The sequence below is a fragment of the Manis pentadactyla genome, chromosome 5, assembly GCF_030020395.1.
Source record: "Manis pentadactyla isolate mManPen7 chromosome 5, mManPen7.hap1, whole genome shotgun sequence".
Lineage (NCBI taxonomy): Eukaryota > Metazoa > Chordata > Mammalia > Pholidota > Manidae > Manis > Manis pentadactyla.
This window is the reverse complement of record NC_080023.1, coordinates 89,247,095-89,264,058: the sequence shown is the minus strand read 5'-3', so window position 1 is coordinate 89,264,058 and position 16,964 is coordinate 89,247,095. Positions and strand designations below refer to the sequence as shown.

The 16,964-nt window shown below is 34.2% G+C and overlaps 1 protein-coding gene across 7 annotated transcripts in view; it reads left to right on the top strand.

Annotated features, from left to right (window-relative positions):
* Window positions 1–16,964, top strand: part of TBCK (TBC1 domain containing kinase) — a 223,602-nt gene that overhangs the window by 92,566 nt on the left and 114,072 nt on the right. For all 7 annotated transcript variants that reach the window (XM_057502508.1, XM_057502510.1, XM_057502506.1 and 4 more), the window contains 7 exons: window positions 5,755–5,804; window positions 5,939–6,068; window positions 7,079–7,177; window positions 8,812–8,874; window positions 9,348–9,474; window positions 10,534–10,584; window positions 11,881–11,964. In XM_057502508.1, coding sequence (XP_057358491.1) covers window positions 5,755–5,804; window positions 5,939–6,068; window positions 7,079–7,177; window positions 8,812–8,874; window positions 9,348–9,474; window positions 10,534–10,584; window positions 11,881–11,964 — 604 coding nt within the window. The remainder of the gene's footprint in view (window positions 1–5,754; window positions 5,805–5,938; window positions 6,069–7,078; window positions 7,178–8,811; window positions 8,875–9,347; window positions 9,475–10,533; window positions 10,585–11,880; window positions 11,965–16,964) is intronic.

The window sequence follows — 16,964 nt, the reverse complement described above, 5'->3', positions numbered from 1 at the left end:
ATTGTTTTATACTTCTCAATTTTATTTATTTGTTCTCTGATCTGTATTACGTCCCTCCTTCTACTGACTTTGGGCCTCATTTGTTCTTCTTTTTCCAGTTTCAATAATTATAAATTTAGACTATTCATTTGGGATTGTTCTTCCTTCTTTAAATAGGTCTGGATTGCTATATACTTTCCTCTTAGAACTGCCTTCACAGTGTCCCATAGAAGTTGGGGCATTGTGCTGTTTTTTCATTTGTCTCTATATATTGCTTGATCATGGTTTTAATTTGGTCATTGATCCATTGGTTATTCAGGAGCATGTTGTTAAGCCTCCATGTATTTGTGAGCCTTTTTGTTTTCTTTATACAATTTATTTCTTATTTTATACCTTTGTGATCTGAGAAGTTGGTTGGTAGAATTTCAATCTATTTGAATTTACTGAGGCTTTTTTGTGGCCTATTATGTGGTCTATTCTGGAAAATGTTCCATGTGCACTTGCACAGAATGTGTATCCTGCTTCTTTTGGGTGGAATGTCCTATAGATGTCTGTTATGTCCATCTGTTCTAATGTGTTGTTCAGTGCCTCTGTCTCCTTACTTATTTTCTATCTGGTTGGCATGTCCTTTGGAGTGGCTGGTTTGTTGACGTCTCCTAAACTGAATGCATTTCATTCTATTTCCACCTTTAATTCTGATAGCATTTGTTTCACATATGTCGGTCTTCCTCTGTTGGTTCCATAGATATTTAAAATGGTTATATCCTCTTGTTGGACTGACTCCTTTATCATTATGTAACATCCTTCTTTGTCTCTTGTTACTTTCTTTGTTTTGAAGTCTATTTTGTCTGGTACAAGTACTGCAACACCTGCTTTTTTCTCCCTATTGTTTGCATGAAATATCTTTTCCCATCCCTTCACTTTTAGTCTGTGTATGTCTTTGGGTTTGAAGTGAGTCTCTTGTAGGCAGCATATAGATCCGTCTTGCTTTTTATCCACTCTGTTACAGTGTCTTTTGATTGGTGCATTCAGTCCATTTACATTTAGGGTGATTATTGATAGATATGTACTTTTTGGTACTGCAGGGTTTAGATTTGTGGTTACCAAAGGTTCAAGGGTAGCTTCTTACTATCTAACCATCTATCTTAACTCACTTATTATGCTATTATAAACACAGTCTAATGATTCTTTATTTCTCTCCCTTCTTTTACTTCTTCCTCCACTCTTATATGTTAGGTGTTTTGTTCTGTACATTTTGTGTTTTCCTTGACTGATTTTGTGAATAGCTGATTTTATTTTCCATTTAGTTTGTATTTGGTTGGTCTTTCTTTGCTGTGGTTTTATTTTTTCTGGTGACAGCTATTTAGCCTTAGGCATATTTCTATCTAGAGGATCCCTTTAAAATATATTGTAGGGAAGGTTTGTGGGAGGTAAATTCCCTCAACTTTTGCTTAGCTGGAAATTGTTTAATCCCTCCTTCAAATTTAAATGATAATCTTCCTGGATATAGTATTCTTGGTTCAAGGCCCTTCTGTTTCATTGCATTGAATATATTCTCTTCTGGCATGTAAGGTTTCTGCTGATAAGTCTGATAATAACCTCATGGGTTTTCCTTTGTAGGTGATCTTTTTTCCCTCACTGGCACCTCTTAATACTCTGTCCTTGTCTCTGATCTTTGTCATTTTAATTATTATATGTCTTGGTGTTGTCCTCCTTGGGTCCCTTATGTTGGGAGATCTATGGACTTCCATGGTCTGAGAGACTATTTCCTTCTCCAGATTAGGGAAGTTTTCAGCAATTATTTCTTCAAAGACAGTTTCTATCCCTTTTTCTCTCTTCTTCTTCTTCTGGTACCCCTATAAAGCAAATATTGTTCTGTTTGGATTGGTCACAGTTTTCTTAATATTCTTCCATTCCTAGAAATCCTTTTATCTCTCTCTGCCTCAGCTTCTCTGTATTCCTGTTCTCTGATTTCTATTCCATTAACAGTCTCTTCCACCTCATCCAGTCTGCTCTTAAATACTTCCATTGTTTGTTTCATTTTTGTTACCTCCCTCCTGAATTCATCCCTTAGGTCTTGCGTATTTTCTCTGTAGCTCCATCAGCATGCTTATGACTTTTATTTTTAATTCTTTTTCAGGAAGATTGGTGATTTCAGTCTCACCAAGCCCTCTCTCTGGTGTTTGAGGTATTTTGGACTGAACAAGGTTCTTCTGCTTTTTCTTGGCGATGGAAGTGGTCGCTGTTGACTGGCACCTGTGTCTGCCGAGAGAACAAAGTCCCTTCCTACTTGCTTGTCACCTTTGACTGTCTCTGCTGTCTGTTCTGGTTAATCGTACACAGGGAGCAGCCACTGGGTTTATCCTCCAGGCTGCTGTGGGTGGGGCAGCCTTCAAGATGGCCTAGGACAATGGCAGAGGTTGCAGGCCTGCAGTGTGTGTGTCTGCCTCAAGAAGAAGGCCCCTTCATGCCTCCCAGTCTCTGCGCCCGTGTCCTCTGTCTGTGCCAGTCAACCACGCACAAGGAGCAGCTTCTGGGTTAATCCCCTCAGCTACCATGGGCAAGGCAGCCTTCAAGATGTCCTAGGGCAATGGCAGGCATTGCAGGCCAGCAGCACGTGTTTTGCCACAAGAGCAAAGCCCCTTTGTGCCTCCCAGTCTCTGCGCCCATCTCCTGTCTATGCCAGTCATCCGCATGCAGGGAGTAGCCTCTTGGTTAATCCCCTGAGCTGCCATGGGCAGGTGGCCCTCGGGATGGCCTAGAGCACTGGCGGGGGGTCGCAGGCCATCAGCGCATATTGTGCCGAAAGAGCAAAGCCCCTTCCTGCCTTCCAGTCTCTGTACCTGTCTCTGCTGTCTGTGCCAGTTAACCACGTGCAGGGAGCAGTCTCTGGGTTAATCCCCTGAACTGCCATGGTCAGGGCGGCCCTCCGGATGGCCTGGGGCACTGGCTGAGGTTGCAGGTTTGCTTTGCGTGTTCTGCTGCAAGAACAGAGAGTTCCTTTGTGCCTTAAAGACTCTGTGCCAGCCTCCTCTATCTGTGCCAGTCAACCGCACACAGGGAGCAGCCTCTGGGTTAATCCCCTAAGCTGCTGGAGGCAGGGTGGCCTTCAGGATGGCCTGTGGCACTGGTAGCCATTGCAGGTGAGTGGCATGTGTGGCATGTGTTCTGCTGTGATAACAGAGCCCCTTTTTGCCTTCCAGACTCTGCACCCATCTCCACTGTCTGTGCTGGTCACCCATGTACAGGGAGCAACCTCTGGGTCTGAGCTGGGTATCCTCGCTCAGGGACAAGCCTCTGTGTTAAGCTGTGTGGTTGCTGTAGGTGGGGCTGCTCCCCAGCTGTTCTGCAGCAATGGCGGGTCAGCTTGGGTGCTTGCAGTGCCGGCTGGGGTGAAGGAACGGCAGGTTGCTTATCACTGTGAGGGGCATTGGAGCTGTGTAGCCAACCAAGGGGTTAGTGCATCTGAAGTTCCTTAAAGTTCCCAGCCTGCTAGACTGAGTGTGCCAGGACAATTTTGTCCACCTGTTAAACCCTTGTCCCTTTATGACTTTTGAAGTGCCTGCTTTTCTTTTGTCCCAGGGCAGCTGGTTGCAATGACCTATTTGCAGTCTTAGTCTCGGATTTTGCTTTTCTACTCCTCTAATATCCAGAGCACCATGCAATGTGTGTCTGTGCTCCTGGGGCAGATTACTAGGGCTGGTTATTTAGCAGTCCTGTGCTTCCACTCCCTCTCCACTCTGATTGTTTTCCTCCTGCTGGTGAGCTTGGATAGGGGGAGTGCTTGGGTCCCACCGGGTCATGGCTTTGTATCTTACCCTTTTCTGTGAGATGTTGGGTTCTCACAGATGTAGCCTGGCTGATGTGTATCTTCTGGTCACTCTTTTAGGAATAGTTGTATTTGCTGTATTTTCAAAATACATATGGTTTTGGGAGATTTCGCCACCCTTCTTGTGTCACCATCTTTTCCTCTCTCCTAAATAGGCTTTTAATGTAAGATTTCATGTTTATCTATTTGTGTTTACTATTATTATAGCTGTTATTGTTTGTGTAACTATTTTGTTAGAGGCTAAAATTTCCTCAACTTTGTCTTGTCTCCCCTGTTGTCTTTGGGTTTCTACAGAGACTCTTTTTAAATAGGGTCTGAGGCTTGAAGTTCTTTCAGCTGGAAAGCCCTGCAATGAGACAGGATCTCTATTGACACAGAGGCAAAGTAGAGAAAGGATAATCTATAATCCTCTGATAAGTCTCAGGTTTTTACTGAGCCTGTGTCTCTGGTCTGTGTCCTTCACATGTGCTTTTCAGCTTCCCTCCCTTGGTGAGACAGAAAGGCAAAAGGGAGCTGGAACTGGGAATCTCTCTTCCCCCCCATCAAAAATTAGACGGGACTAGAGTTGAGTATGTCCCACTACCATCACCACCACACACACACATACATAGTTGTTTCTTTACTTAGGTATAGCAGTTCTCCTTCAGTCTGGCTGGCTATTAATCAGGTGCTCTAAATCCCTAGGCCACAGTTAATCGGTATACTGTAGTGCTATCCTAACTCCTCTCTCTGTAAGCCCAGCTTTGTGCCTCATATCACTGCATTTTCCTTACTTTTTTAGGATTTTCCTTTCATTTAATATTTTACATGTGGTTGGAGTATAGTAGAATCTTGTTTTTACCCTATGATAATTTTTAATTAGAAAATGTGCTAAATTTTTAATTTAAAAAAAGAAGAAAAGATGCTTATAGTAATTGTGACTTTTAGGACAGTGATGCCCAAACTTAAAAAAAAATTTTATATTGATGGAGTTAATTTAGGAAAATCTTATTTTTCTACTTAGAATTTTAATCAATGAAAGAAATTCCTAAAAGGTTTAAAGGCATGTCAAATTTTAGAGAAAAATCAGGCATAAGTCCAGTATATTTCAGATTCTCAGTGTTAGATAAAGGATTTTTCCCAGGTTTTTAAAAATTCCAGGAGTAACTCACATGGACAGGTGCACAATGGCTCTAATCAACAGAGAATCGGTGCTGGCTGCACACAGAGCTTGAACTTCTCTGTCAGTCCCCACAGGAGCAAATACTCTGCCTTCACGTTGGAAGTGGAACTAAATAGCAGAGCAGCAGGCAAGATGGCATTAACTTTAATCACCCTGCTGAGGATATGTCTGAGACTTTACTACTGTGTGTTGTCTTACATTTTTGAATATTTATAACTCTGTCAGTGTTATTATTTGGAGCAATATTTATTATGATGACTTTGTAAAAAAAAGAAGAGAATTGAATTTTTCTGTTGATTTGTCAGCTGTTTGAGTCACTCATGTTCAAAGTATGATGCAAGAAATTCTTTAGAATCCTTAGCACCTTACTTGGTCTTAGCTTGTATTAATGTCAAATCAAAAATAAATCTGACATGAGCTCTAAGTTAAGGGATATGTATAAAAGGTACCTTTTAAAATAATCTTTTTATCCTTTTATTAAATTATTCAAATTTTAATTATTCTGAATTTTGTTTGGAAAACTAATAAGTGTCTAACATTTATGAGAGAAACCTAAATGTAAAAAATACAAAAGCAAAAAACTATTCTTAACAGTTAAACTTAGTCACTAGAGTCATGGTATATTTTCATGCTTATGACAGGAATGAATTTAAGATTCTATTTTATACTTTTTTTGGTATCTTTATAAATTCATAATTTTTACATTATTTTTCCTTTTAAATACAGATCAGTATTTCTGTCTCAGAGCCTAAGTGTCATAAATTTTTTCTCCTTAAATTCACAGAGATTAAAAGATGTTGGTGGAGAAGCATTTTACCCACTACTTGAAGATGAGTGAGTATATATATATATATATATATATATATAGTCTCCTTTTATCTTTATTTTTGTTTTCTCTTTATATTAGATTGTTTTTTTCAGATTTTATACTTTTCGCCAATTTTTCTGCTTTTGTTTCTCTTGTATAGCCAGTCTAATTTACCTCATTCAAACAGTAATAATGAGTTATCTGCAGCCGCCACTCTCCCCTTAATCATCCGAGAGAGGGACACAGAGTACCAGCTAAACAGAATCATTCTCTTTGACAGGCTGCTAAAGGTAGGAATTCTAAAGCGTAAAGTGTTATTATTCTGGCATTATATACAATCCTTATAGCCCATATACAACTCTTACTTTTTACTTCATTGGTAATTCTTAGGGAATCTTGATGTCATGAGAGCACTAATTCTTATGACCTATCTTTTCTGATTAACTTTAATTATAAAAATGATACATGTTCTAGTAAACAAAATTATGAAGTAAAAACATGACACAGGGATTTATGCAAAATCATATTAAACAAAAGATTAATATCCTTACTATTTAAAAAACACTTAAGAATCAATAGATAAAAGCACTATTATTGAAACAAAGAACATAATAGAAATACAATTAGTCAGTAAATCTATTCAAAATATATATTCTCACTAGGAATGAAAACAGAAATTAAAATTTTTTTTTTGTAAATACTGAATTGGAAAAGTGAGCAAAGTTGTATTGAGACTGGAACTTAATTCTTTTGGAGTAAGTTTAAATTGAAACACTCTCTAAGGCTATTGGAAAGTATATAACATAAGCCATAACAACACCCAATCCTTTTGTCCTAAGGATTTGCTTCCAGAAATCTCTCCTAAAGAACACATTTATAACAGGACAAATTTATGTGGAAGGATGTAGAAGTAGCCATAATAATAACATATTTACTGAATATTTTTTATATCACCAGAAGTACTTTACATACATTATTTAACCTGTATGAATCTGGCAATATTATCCTCCATATGACTCATTCATAATTCCCCCAGCACACAAAATAGAGAAGAATGATTAAAAATGGTAAAATCAGCTCCTCTCTTTGAGTGTATTACATGAGGTTTACAGAGGATAGGGAACCATTCCTCTGGTGGCTTATATGCATTAGTAACACCAGACAAAGTAATTTTAGATACTTCACAATTTATTGCAGGTCACCTTCAGTGTATACTTTCACTGGTATATTGATAAATGTCTAGACTATAAGATGGCACTTGATAATTTGAGATATTTTTCATATCTTTTTTCATCTGTAGGCTTATCCATATAAAAAAAATCAAATATGGAAAGAAGCAAGAGTTGATATTCCTCCTCTTATGAGAGGTTTAACATGGGCAGCTCTTCTGGGAGTTGAGGTAAGATAGAAAAGAAAAGGTCAGAAACTGGTCGATAGTGCTAAGAAAGAAGGAAGAAGAAGAAAAGTACTTCGGAATATATACTTTCCAACTTGTGAGAAAATTATATAATAAAATACAAGCTTTAAAATTATTTGGTACTTTATGTGAAAGTAATAGAGGGAAAGAGTAGACCCAGATAGAATAGAAATGTGTAATTGAAGGTTTTGTTAGATTTATGCTACTTAACATTTCATTTAGTGAAACTCACAGGAATTATCTTGATTATTAATTTTATTATATCAGTTATAAATGTATAGTCCTGCTCATAAAGTATGTTCATTTAGGAATAGGTTTGCCTGTTTATAAATAGTTCTGAGTTTAGAGAAATCTTCTACTTGAACGTTGTCAAAAATCATTAGTACAATTTAGTGCCCTTCAGCACTTATATCTTACCAGGACCATGCTGCCAAGATAAATAGCTCCTTTGTCTGCTACAGTACTTTACCTGTGCCAGTGAGGAAAAGAGAGGAGTCACATTACTGGGGTTACTTGCAGTACTAACAGAGAACTTTGATTATAACAGTCATGATAATGGGCCAAGTCCTTGCCAAGTTTTTTCATTTCCTGCCAACTTCTTTGTCATCCTGCCTTCATATGTTTTCTTATAGCTGTCTTAGGGATACCCATTATTCATTTTTTGTATATGTGACCTCCCCCAACTATTTTTAATGCTTTTCACACTCTGTTGAAGGAATTCCTTTCTTCATTCCTGACTCCCTTGATGAGAGTCTATAAGTATCTTTGCATTTGGTTGGTTGCTTTGCAAGAATGCCTGTTGTTCCCTACCGTCTGTTAATAGAATTATAAAACCATGTAACACTGAAGGTTCAAGAAGACTTCTGCGGTCAGGTTATCCAAATGTCTCATTGATTAGAGGTGCCAGAGAGGTTGATACAGCACATAATGTCTGAGTCCAAACCCCAAATTCCTGGCTCTTTCTCTACCATTATGGTAAACTAGGATAAGAAGAATTGTTCCATGCTTGGTCCTATAGAACATTACCAAAATTTGAAGTGGTTTATTCAATTATTCCTTCTGTAATATTATAACTGAAAAATATAATTGATCTGTTTATCCCTTAAAATGAATCCATAACTACATGATATTTTACTCTTTAATATATCCCAAACGTCTGCCTCCAGTGCTGAACTACCACTTCTTTAAACGGTTTCATTTTATTTTTGCTTTCATTACTAACTTTAACAGGAAAGTTTTCATGGGCTGACCCCTCACTCCCACTTTAAAGAAATTTTCATTAAACTTACCATGTGTGAGATAACAATGAATAGAGAACAGTAAGGCTGTGTTGTGTTGTGGAGGGTGGGAGATTGGCCAAGCATACTCATTAGTTGACTCATACAACACATTTGTCTTCTGGTATGTGTAATTCAGGTATCTGCCTTTGCAAAATGGTAAATTGTCACAGACTTTCATCACAGATTGTCAAATATGTAGCAAATTATTCTAAGAGGATACTTGGGTTTGAATGTGCCTGTCTATAATTGGGTATGTTTTTAAAGACAGATCTTTATAAGAAGTTTATTTTATATAACATAATCGTTTGCTATGGATATGATTTTATTTTTTTGCAGGGGGCTATTCATGCCAAATATGATGCAATTGATAAAGATACTCCAATTCCTACAGACAGACAGGTATGATTTAGATTTTCTTAAACAACTTAAGATAATTCTACTATATCTTTACATTTTAGAAAAGCATGAGGAATTTTTTTCTTTGATTATAAATACTCAGCAGCCATAATAAGCATATGGTGTTAGTGTAAGCATAACTCTTATACTTACAAGTTAATGAGTTAAAGCTTTTCCTTAAACGAGTTTATGTCAAGTAACTTTTGCTAATAATTTTGCTTTTTTATCTGAAGACTTTGCCCTTTATTTAAGCCAGGCTGTAAAGGAAGGTATTTTGAAAAATACATTAATACATATCTTTTCAAAAGAAATGGTCTGTTTTCCTTGTTTAAGTACACATGCATTTTTGCTGTTTTCAGAAAATTAATATAAAATTCTAAAACATCAGTCATCAGAATTATGTAGGTGGTCTATACTGAAATTCACATTGGTTATCACTTTATTATAGTGCACCTTACTGTCTTGCTATTTTACAGATTGAAGTAGATATTCCTCGTTGTCATCAGTATGATGAACTGTTATCATCACCAGAAGGTCATGTAAAATTTAGGCGTGTATTAAAAGCCTGGGTAGTGTCCCATCCTGATCTTGTATACTGGCAAGGTAACTTTTTCTCCAATTCTTAAGTCTTTTTGAAGTATTTGAGGCATGTTGCATGAATAACAGTTTTTAAAAATTAAAATATCAAAATACCATTAGCTTTGAGAAAAGTCATTACTGAAGGTATGGTCCATTTTTTGAGAGGTTTATATGTAAATTTTTTAAACTTTGTCTTAATGCCAGTGGATATCAATAAATTCATATTTAGTGAGACAACTTGCCATCATGTTGATTAGTAGATAGAAAAAATATTTTGTGCCTAATAACCCAAAATACTTGGTTATTAGGAATTGGGAAATAAGATATCACCCTAACCTATTCATTTTATTTATTATCTATCTATTTTAAATGTCTGTGATCCTCATATCCTTGATTTTTAGCTTCTCATTATTATTTTTATAGTTATTGATAAATTCATGACTGAGAAACCCAGCCCTCTTTTTGACTTTGTTCTTATGAACAGTAGTTTTTAAATTTCTCATCTGTATTTCTGGCCAAAACTTAAAATGAAGCTATTATTTTTCCTAACTGTCTGTTTTAGAGTTCTGTATCTTCCTAGCAATTTTAAATATATGTAGATTCTTTCGACATGACAGCATATGAACAGAACAGCAGTTCAAAACATCAATAAGAGAAATGCCATTATTTGTACTTCACAATTCTTAAAAGACTCTTTTCATCATCTCAGAAAATATGTAAGATAAATCTCCATCTCCTAGATGAGGAAACATGATTTGAGATGTTAAATGACTGCCAACATAACACAGTTAGGATCAGAGATGGGACTGTATCCCAAACCTGCCATTATTTTTACATTTTTCTATTACTGTATTTCTCTCTCCAACTCATAATAATATTGATGATAATAATAGCTGACTTGGACATTTACTATGTGTCAGTTTTATCACTCTTCACAGTAACACAAGAGGTATATTTCTAGATGGGTAATACTTACAATTCTTAATATTTGTAGAAGTAATGCAAATAATTGAATAAGGTATACATCTAAATTCTACTGGATTCTATTTATTTCAGTTATTCCCCCTAACCTCTCTCTATCAGGTCTTGACTCACTTTGTGCTCCATTCCTATATTTAAATTTCAATAATGAAGGTAAGCCTATTTATTATTTAAATAATCATTTTTCATATTAAAGTACTTTATCCAAAATGAAAGGTTTTTGTTTTTGTTGGAAGGTTCTTGCTCTCCTCTTATTAGATACTGTAAATTTCTGTGAAATAATTTGTTAGACTCATTTTAGAGGATATGAAGGATAAATTTATTACTGGAGAATTTCAGTTGCTACCAGGCAGTGAATAGAGAATTATGAAGAATCTGACTGATTATTCCAAATGCATTCATCTGCTTTGGTGACCATTTTTATGAAACTTTGGAGAAAATTTTCACTTCTTTAGAGATTAATTTTAGTCTTATGTATACTTTCTAAACAATTTGTGAAGAAATCAGTATTGGTCTCTTAACTTCAAAGCCTACCATTTCAACCACTACCTCCTTAATTAAGACTTTTCTTACTCTCCCTTTTGAATCCATTCAGCACTTTGTATTTATGGAAATTTATCTTGGGTATGTTTTGTATTATAGTTTTTTTATAATAATACTTTTTCTGGTTAGCAGCTTCTTTTAACAACATGTTTTTTTGTTGTCCATCCCTCTATTATAATGCCTTTTTTTATAGTAGGTTTTTTAATAAATATTTATTAAACTTAATTAACTCAAATCCATAATGACATCACATATAGAGTGTTACCATATCTAGTGTGAATCTTGAGAAGACTCAAATCTCAGAATCTCTATCTTTTAAAATTCTATTTCATGTCAGAATTTGCATAGATCTCTGGAATTAAGTAAAGATAGCATAATACCAGAAAACTAAAATTTCACTATTTGGGTAGTTTTTAAAATGCACTGTCCTCTAATATCATTACTCATTAGGCGAGACTAGAGGGTTTGCTATGTTTAGTTAGACATAGTCTATTATCAGACATATTGATCCAAGAATAATAGTAAGGGCTCTGTGTTTGAAAGAACAATTTTGAACAAGTATTCCTAAATCCAAAGTTCTCAGATTCTCTTGTTTGCATAAGCAAAAGTTAAGGACTTGAGGTTTGTATACTTCATTAATAATGATCATGTTTAGAGATTTTTAGAATGTGTAAAGTTCTATTAATAAAGGTTTTTATTGTGGGGTAATGATTACTGCAGTAGTTTGAACTTGAAAAGTTACTGGGGTGGTTATCTTTCATTGTCCATATATTTTCTATTTTAAAGCATAGGATTCAATCTAACTCTTAACAGTAGGTTCAAAGAATGTGTGCTAATGATGAGAGATTGCTGATCATTTACCCCATTAACTAATTTGTTACATGCCTCTACCTTATTGTTTTCTAGCCTTGGCTTATGCATGTATGTCTGCTTTTATTCCCAAATACCTATATAATTTCTTCTTGAAGGACAACTCACATGTCATACAAGGTAAGCACATGGCTTCCTTATTAAAGGGAAAATACTTATGTCTAAAGTAACCAATACTCAAATTTATGATTTTAACTCACTAAATGTGTTGATAATCCCTCACTAAAACCCATGAGACATCATTACATTTAGTCTTTCCTCCACATACACAAAGAATTACGGTATTTTTCCAATGACTATTTAATATCTAATCTCAGTTCAAATTCAGTCATGCTAGCTTGAGAAATAAAAGCCAGCTGTTTGCCCTCTCACATTAAAACTGCCCATGAAAAGCTTCATCTTGTAGCAAGCCAAGTGTGAATTAGTAAAAAGTTTAAACTGCATTTAATTTATAAGTAAATATGATATTACAGACATTTCTCATTTATCTCATTCCCTGTGCTTGAACACCAAAAATATCATCCCTCTTTTGTTTAACTTTCTTAAAATATATGCCCTCCTTCAGACTCCAGGACATAGTATAACCCATCTGCAAATTCTTTCAGGAGTAGGTCAGCCACATTCAAACTTTTAATACAATTTTCTGAATGCCTTTGTTGAATATAGTGTAACAGAACTTAATAATAAACACTTTTGAATCCAAATTTGTTTTAAATTTTCAAAGCTTCTTTACTTACTGTGAATCTTAGACAAGTTTACTATGTATAATTTTCCTCATATCTGAAATAAAGATTGTTAAACATAATAAAATATGTAAGTGCCTGGCATGTAGAAACATCAATTCAACCACAGCAGTTATTATTTTATTGTTATTGTTACTATTATTACTATTTTTATTACTATCATCATTACAATTATTTTTCTAGTAAAATTATTATAGCTTTACATATTGTTTTATGTCTTATCTTTTTAACAAGATTTTATTGTTTTAAGGACAGGGATTTTCTTAGATCTGTATTTCTTTTGAACTAAAGTACAAAGCTTGGTTGCACTGTGTCTACATTTATCATTTTTGTGAAATTTACCAAATGTGTTTAATTTAGGCTTCTTATTTATACATGTATGTCTTAGTAATTCTACTAAACTTTAAACAACTTAAAGTTGATGCATGTTTTATTTATATTTATGTCATAATGGTTTGTTTAATTCACTCAATTTGAATAGATGAAGCCAGAAAACTGCAGGCTATGTCCGATTTATCAAAAATTCTAAATAAGTAGGGTCTCAATTAGTAATATTTTTACTTAACTAGAAGCAAGTACAAAGCTAGAATATCAAGTCAATTTATTGAAAAAATAATTAGAAAGGAAATAAAGGGAAATGTAAATTAAACAGATAAACAGGCTGAAAATAAGAAATAGTCAGCACAAAAAAAAAAAAAATTTTCCAGCATCATTTATTGGAGTGTAGAGAAAAATATTAACCTTTTAAATATTTTGTGTCTGTGTTTATAAATATATTAAGGCCTGTGATCATAGGTGCTAGAAATTGAAATAATGATCCAGTGTTTCTATGTTAGTTTTCATATGTAAACTATTTATTTATATTTGTGTTTTGAGATGATACAGTTTGAAAATGAAAATGCTCAATCCCTGCACATTCCTAGAATATGGACTTGTGTAAAGTTGGGATTAATTAAAAAAAAATTTTTTAGGGGGCAACAGCTTTTTGCTTTGTTTTAACTTTGACTTTTTATGATCAAGAACAAATTTTGTTTTATAGGAAGTTATTCTATTCTTGTAGGTTAATCTAATAAAACCAACTTCAAAAGTCATATAATGTCATCTTCTGAGAGTTTATGAAGTTATGTCCTGTAAGAGTGTATCATGTATCTTACTAATAGAGATGTGTTCCATATTTATTTGTAATTTCCTTGTTACTCTTATTAGTAATGTTTATTATAAATTTGATGGTGTCCTCTTTAAAATCCCAGTGATACCAACATAAGTGCATTTAATAACACCTCTGATGGTACCAGAAGATCTCAGAGGGTATACAATGCAAATAATATGTCAGAGTGACCAAAAACAAACTGAAAAGGTTAAAGGTAGAGAATAATCAGTTTAGTGTTTGTGCAACACAAAAGGTGATTCCTTCATCTTCAGCTAAATATGTCAGCAATAATGCTGTTATTTTTAAAGCTAATACAAACCCGTAATATTAACTGAACTTTCTTATATAAAAGCCTGGAAGTAATATTTTTCCAAAGTTTTCAGGCCTCTGTTAAAGCATAGTGCTTATCTAGATTAAGAGAAGATTTATAAAATAAATTTGTTATAATATTTATTAGACGGCTAGATGATGCCTGGCTAGATCACTAGCTGTCTGAAGGCCATGTTTAATAGCTTCTATTACATTGGTTTCTATTTTGGTCTGTATAGATTCTTATTTCAAAATACAGAAATGATTTACCTCCAAAATGTTGAATTTTTCTGGTAGTGTTTCATGTCACAAATGGCTGCATATGTTATATATTGGCAATGAATTTACAACCTGAAAGATGAATTTTCACACTTTTTAACTGTAAACTTCTTTAATACACTTTTAAAAGACTTATTATACAAGTAAGCAAGACGATTTGGTTTTATGAAAATACAAGAGAAACTATAATGTATTTAACATGAATTTGGAGAGACTGGTCAAAAAGTCTAAAAAGACTCTTATTTTAGTTTGATTAATCAGCAATATAGTTTAACATTCAATATTATAATTAAAAGACCTGCCCACTATAATTTAAATATTATTTTCTAAGTATTAGTAATTTTCTCAGATATAAGTTCTATAACTTTATTTTTGAAATCTTGAATTGGTGACTAATTTTGAAACTTTTTAAAGTAACAATGAATTTTCTTTAATATGAAAAATGTAGTATGTATATTTTCCCAAGAAATAATAGAAAAAGTATTTTAAATCATTTGATCAATTTTTATATTGACCATATGTGTTATATAAGAAAAGGAGCATTTTCAATTAATTTAGTCTTTCAATAAGAAATTGCTGTGAACAGACTGACAGACTCCAAGAAGGGACTAGTGGTTACCAAAGGGGAGTGGTGGGGGAGGGTGGGTGGGGAGGGAGGGAGAAGGGGATTGAGGGGTATTATGATAGGCACACATGGTGTGGGGGGAATCATGGGGAAGACAGTGTAGCACAGAGAGGACAAATAGTGACTCTGTGGCATCTTACTACACTGATGGGCAGTGACTGCAATGGAGTATGGGGAGACATGATAATATGGGTGAATGTAGTAACCACATTGTTTTTTCATGTGAAACCTTTGTACGAGTGTACATCAATAATGCCTTAATAAAAAAGAAAGAAAAAGAAATTGCTGTGGATGGACTCTGTGCCAGGTAGCTGCTTAAAGAATTGAGGTTCTTAAGATAAATAACTTTCAGTACTTTTCCAAGGTATTTTTTAGCCCAATATAGTAAATAAATGTGAAAATAACTAATTATAAGTCAATGAAATAAGTATACATACATATATTTTACCACATTAGCACATGGGAAGAAGTGGGGAGAGGTTATTTTAATTTTTTAACTTGCTTTTGTTTTGGGTAGCAAAAGAAAGAGATGGTATTTCTAGAAAGGTTTCATAAAAGAGGGGATACTTATAGATGAATTTGAAGTTTGGTTGGTGAAAAGGGAGAAAGACATTCTTAAAACAGAGAACAAGGAAGAGGACTGCAGCAAAAAAGTGCAAAATGGGTTGATGTACCAGCCAGTTGTCAAGTACTGTACACGGAATAAGAAGGAAAGAGATGGAGTGCTAAAGGAGTTGAAATGGTACACAACTTACTGGTTACAAAAGTTTAGGGAAGAATAGTTTACTTTTCTTCAAAATGTTTATTTTAGGCTTGGAATTGGAAATATTCAGCTCTTGTTTTATTGGTTCCCTCTTTATTTGTCCTCCCCTCCCCTTTGTTATATTGTGTTTTAAACTTTAAACTTTAAAGTAATACTGATTTTGATTTGCATATATATCACATGCACATTTTTTTCCCCACAAGGTTTGGAAAAATTCTGTCATATGAAACCAATCAATTCAACAACTATTTATAGAATTGCATATTCATTTAGTCATTTGTCTCTAAGGAAACCAAATGTTTCTGTATTCAACAACAACTTTAAATGTTCTTTGAAATAATATTTGTCTTTATAATTATGAACTAATAGAACTTTAAAAATTTTTGTTTTAAAGTTTTTCAGCAAATACAGTGTTTACGTACTCATAAGACTAAAATGCTTTGCCTCATATGGAAGAGGAAAAATTATATTTAGTCAAGATGTCCTGTTTTGTCTTATTTTGTTTTGTTTTTGGTCCTATTAACTTGTTACCTGCAGACATTTTTAAGAAGATAATAAATGTAATTACTACTGGCCTAAATGAATATTCATTATTATTTCTGGCACTATCAATTATACCCAGCAATGTTGCTATTGAGTTAAGTGCCAACACATCAGAACTTTTAAAAACAACATACTAATTAAACAACTCAGGGTTGTGCCTGTAGATTATCTAAAATTACTAGAATTACTTTTAGGCACAGAATCTTAGAGTACCAGCTGGATTGAAAAAATGGAGGGATTTGAAAGGAATAGATTGATTAGTGTTTCACAGGTATTAAAAAATAGGCTTATAACTTGCAGAACAGACATACTTTAGACTACTGAAGAGAAAAAAAAAGGCAACTTCAGGACAATGAAGAGAGGCAGTCATTTAATTATTAAGAATGGGAACTACTCTTTGTGGAAAACCCAGCTATACCTTAATGTCATTTTTGCACTTCAGAAACAACCCAGAAACTGGCCTATACAATATTAAACTGTTCTTTGAAGTAATTCTATGGCTTATTGTCCAAAAGAGCCATTGGAATTTTGGTACAACATTAAACATCTTATACTGTTTATAAAACCATGGTATATTCGCACTTAGACCTTGAAGATGCTGCTCCTACAAGTCAGAAAGGGAAAGATAGAGGGAAATACCATATATAAACGTGGGAAATAAAATTGGGTGAAAATTTCCTGTTTTCTGTTTATCTATATATGTTTGTA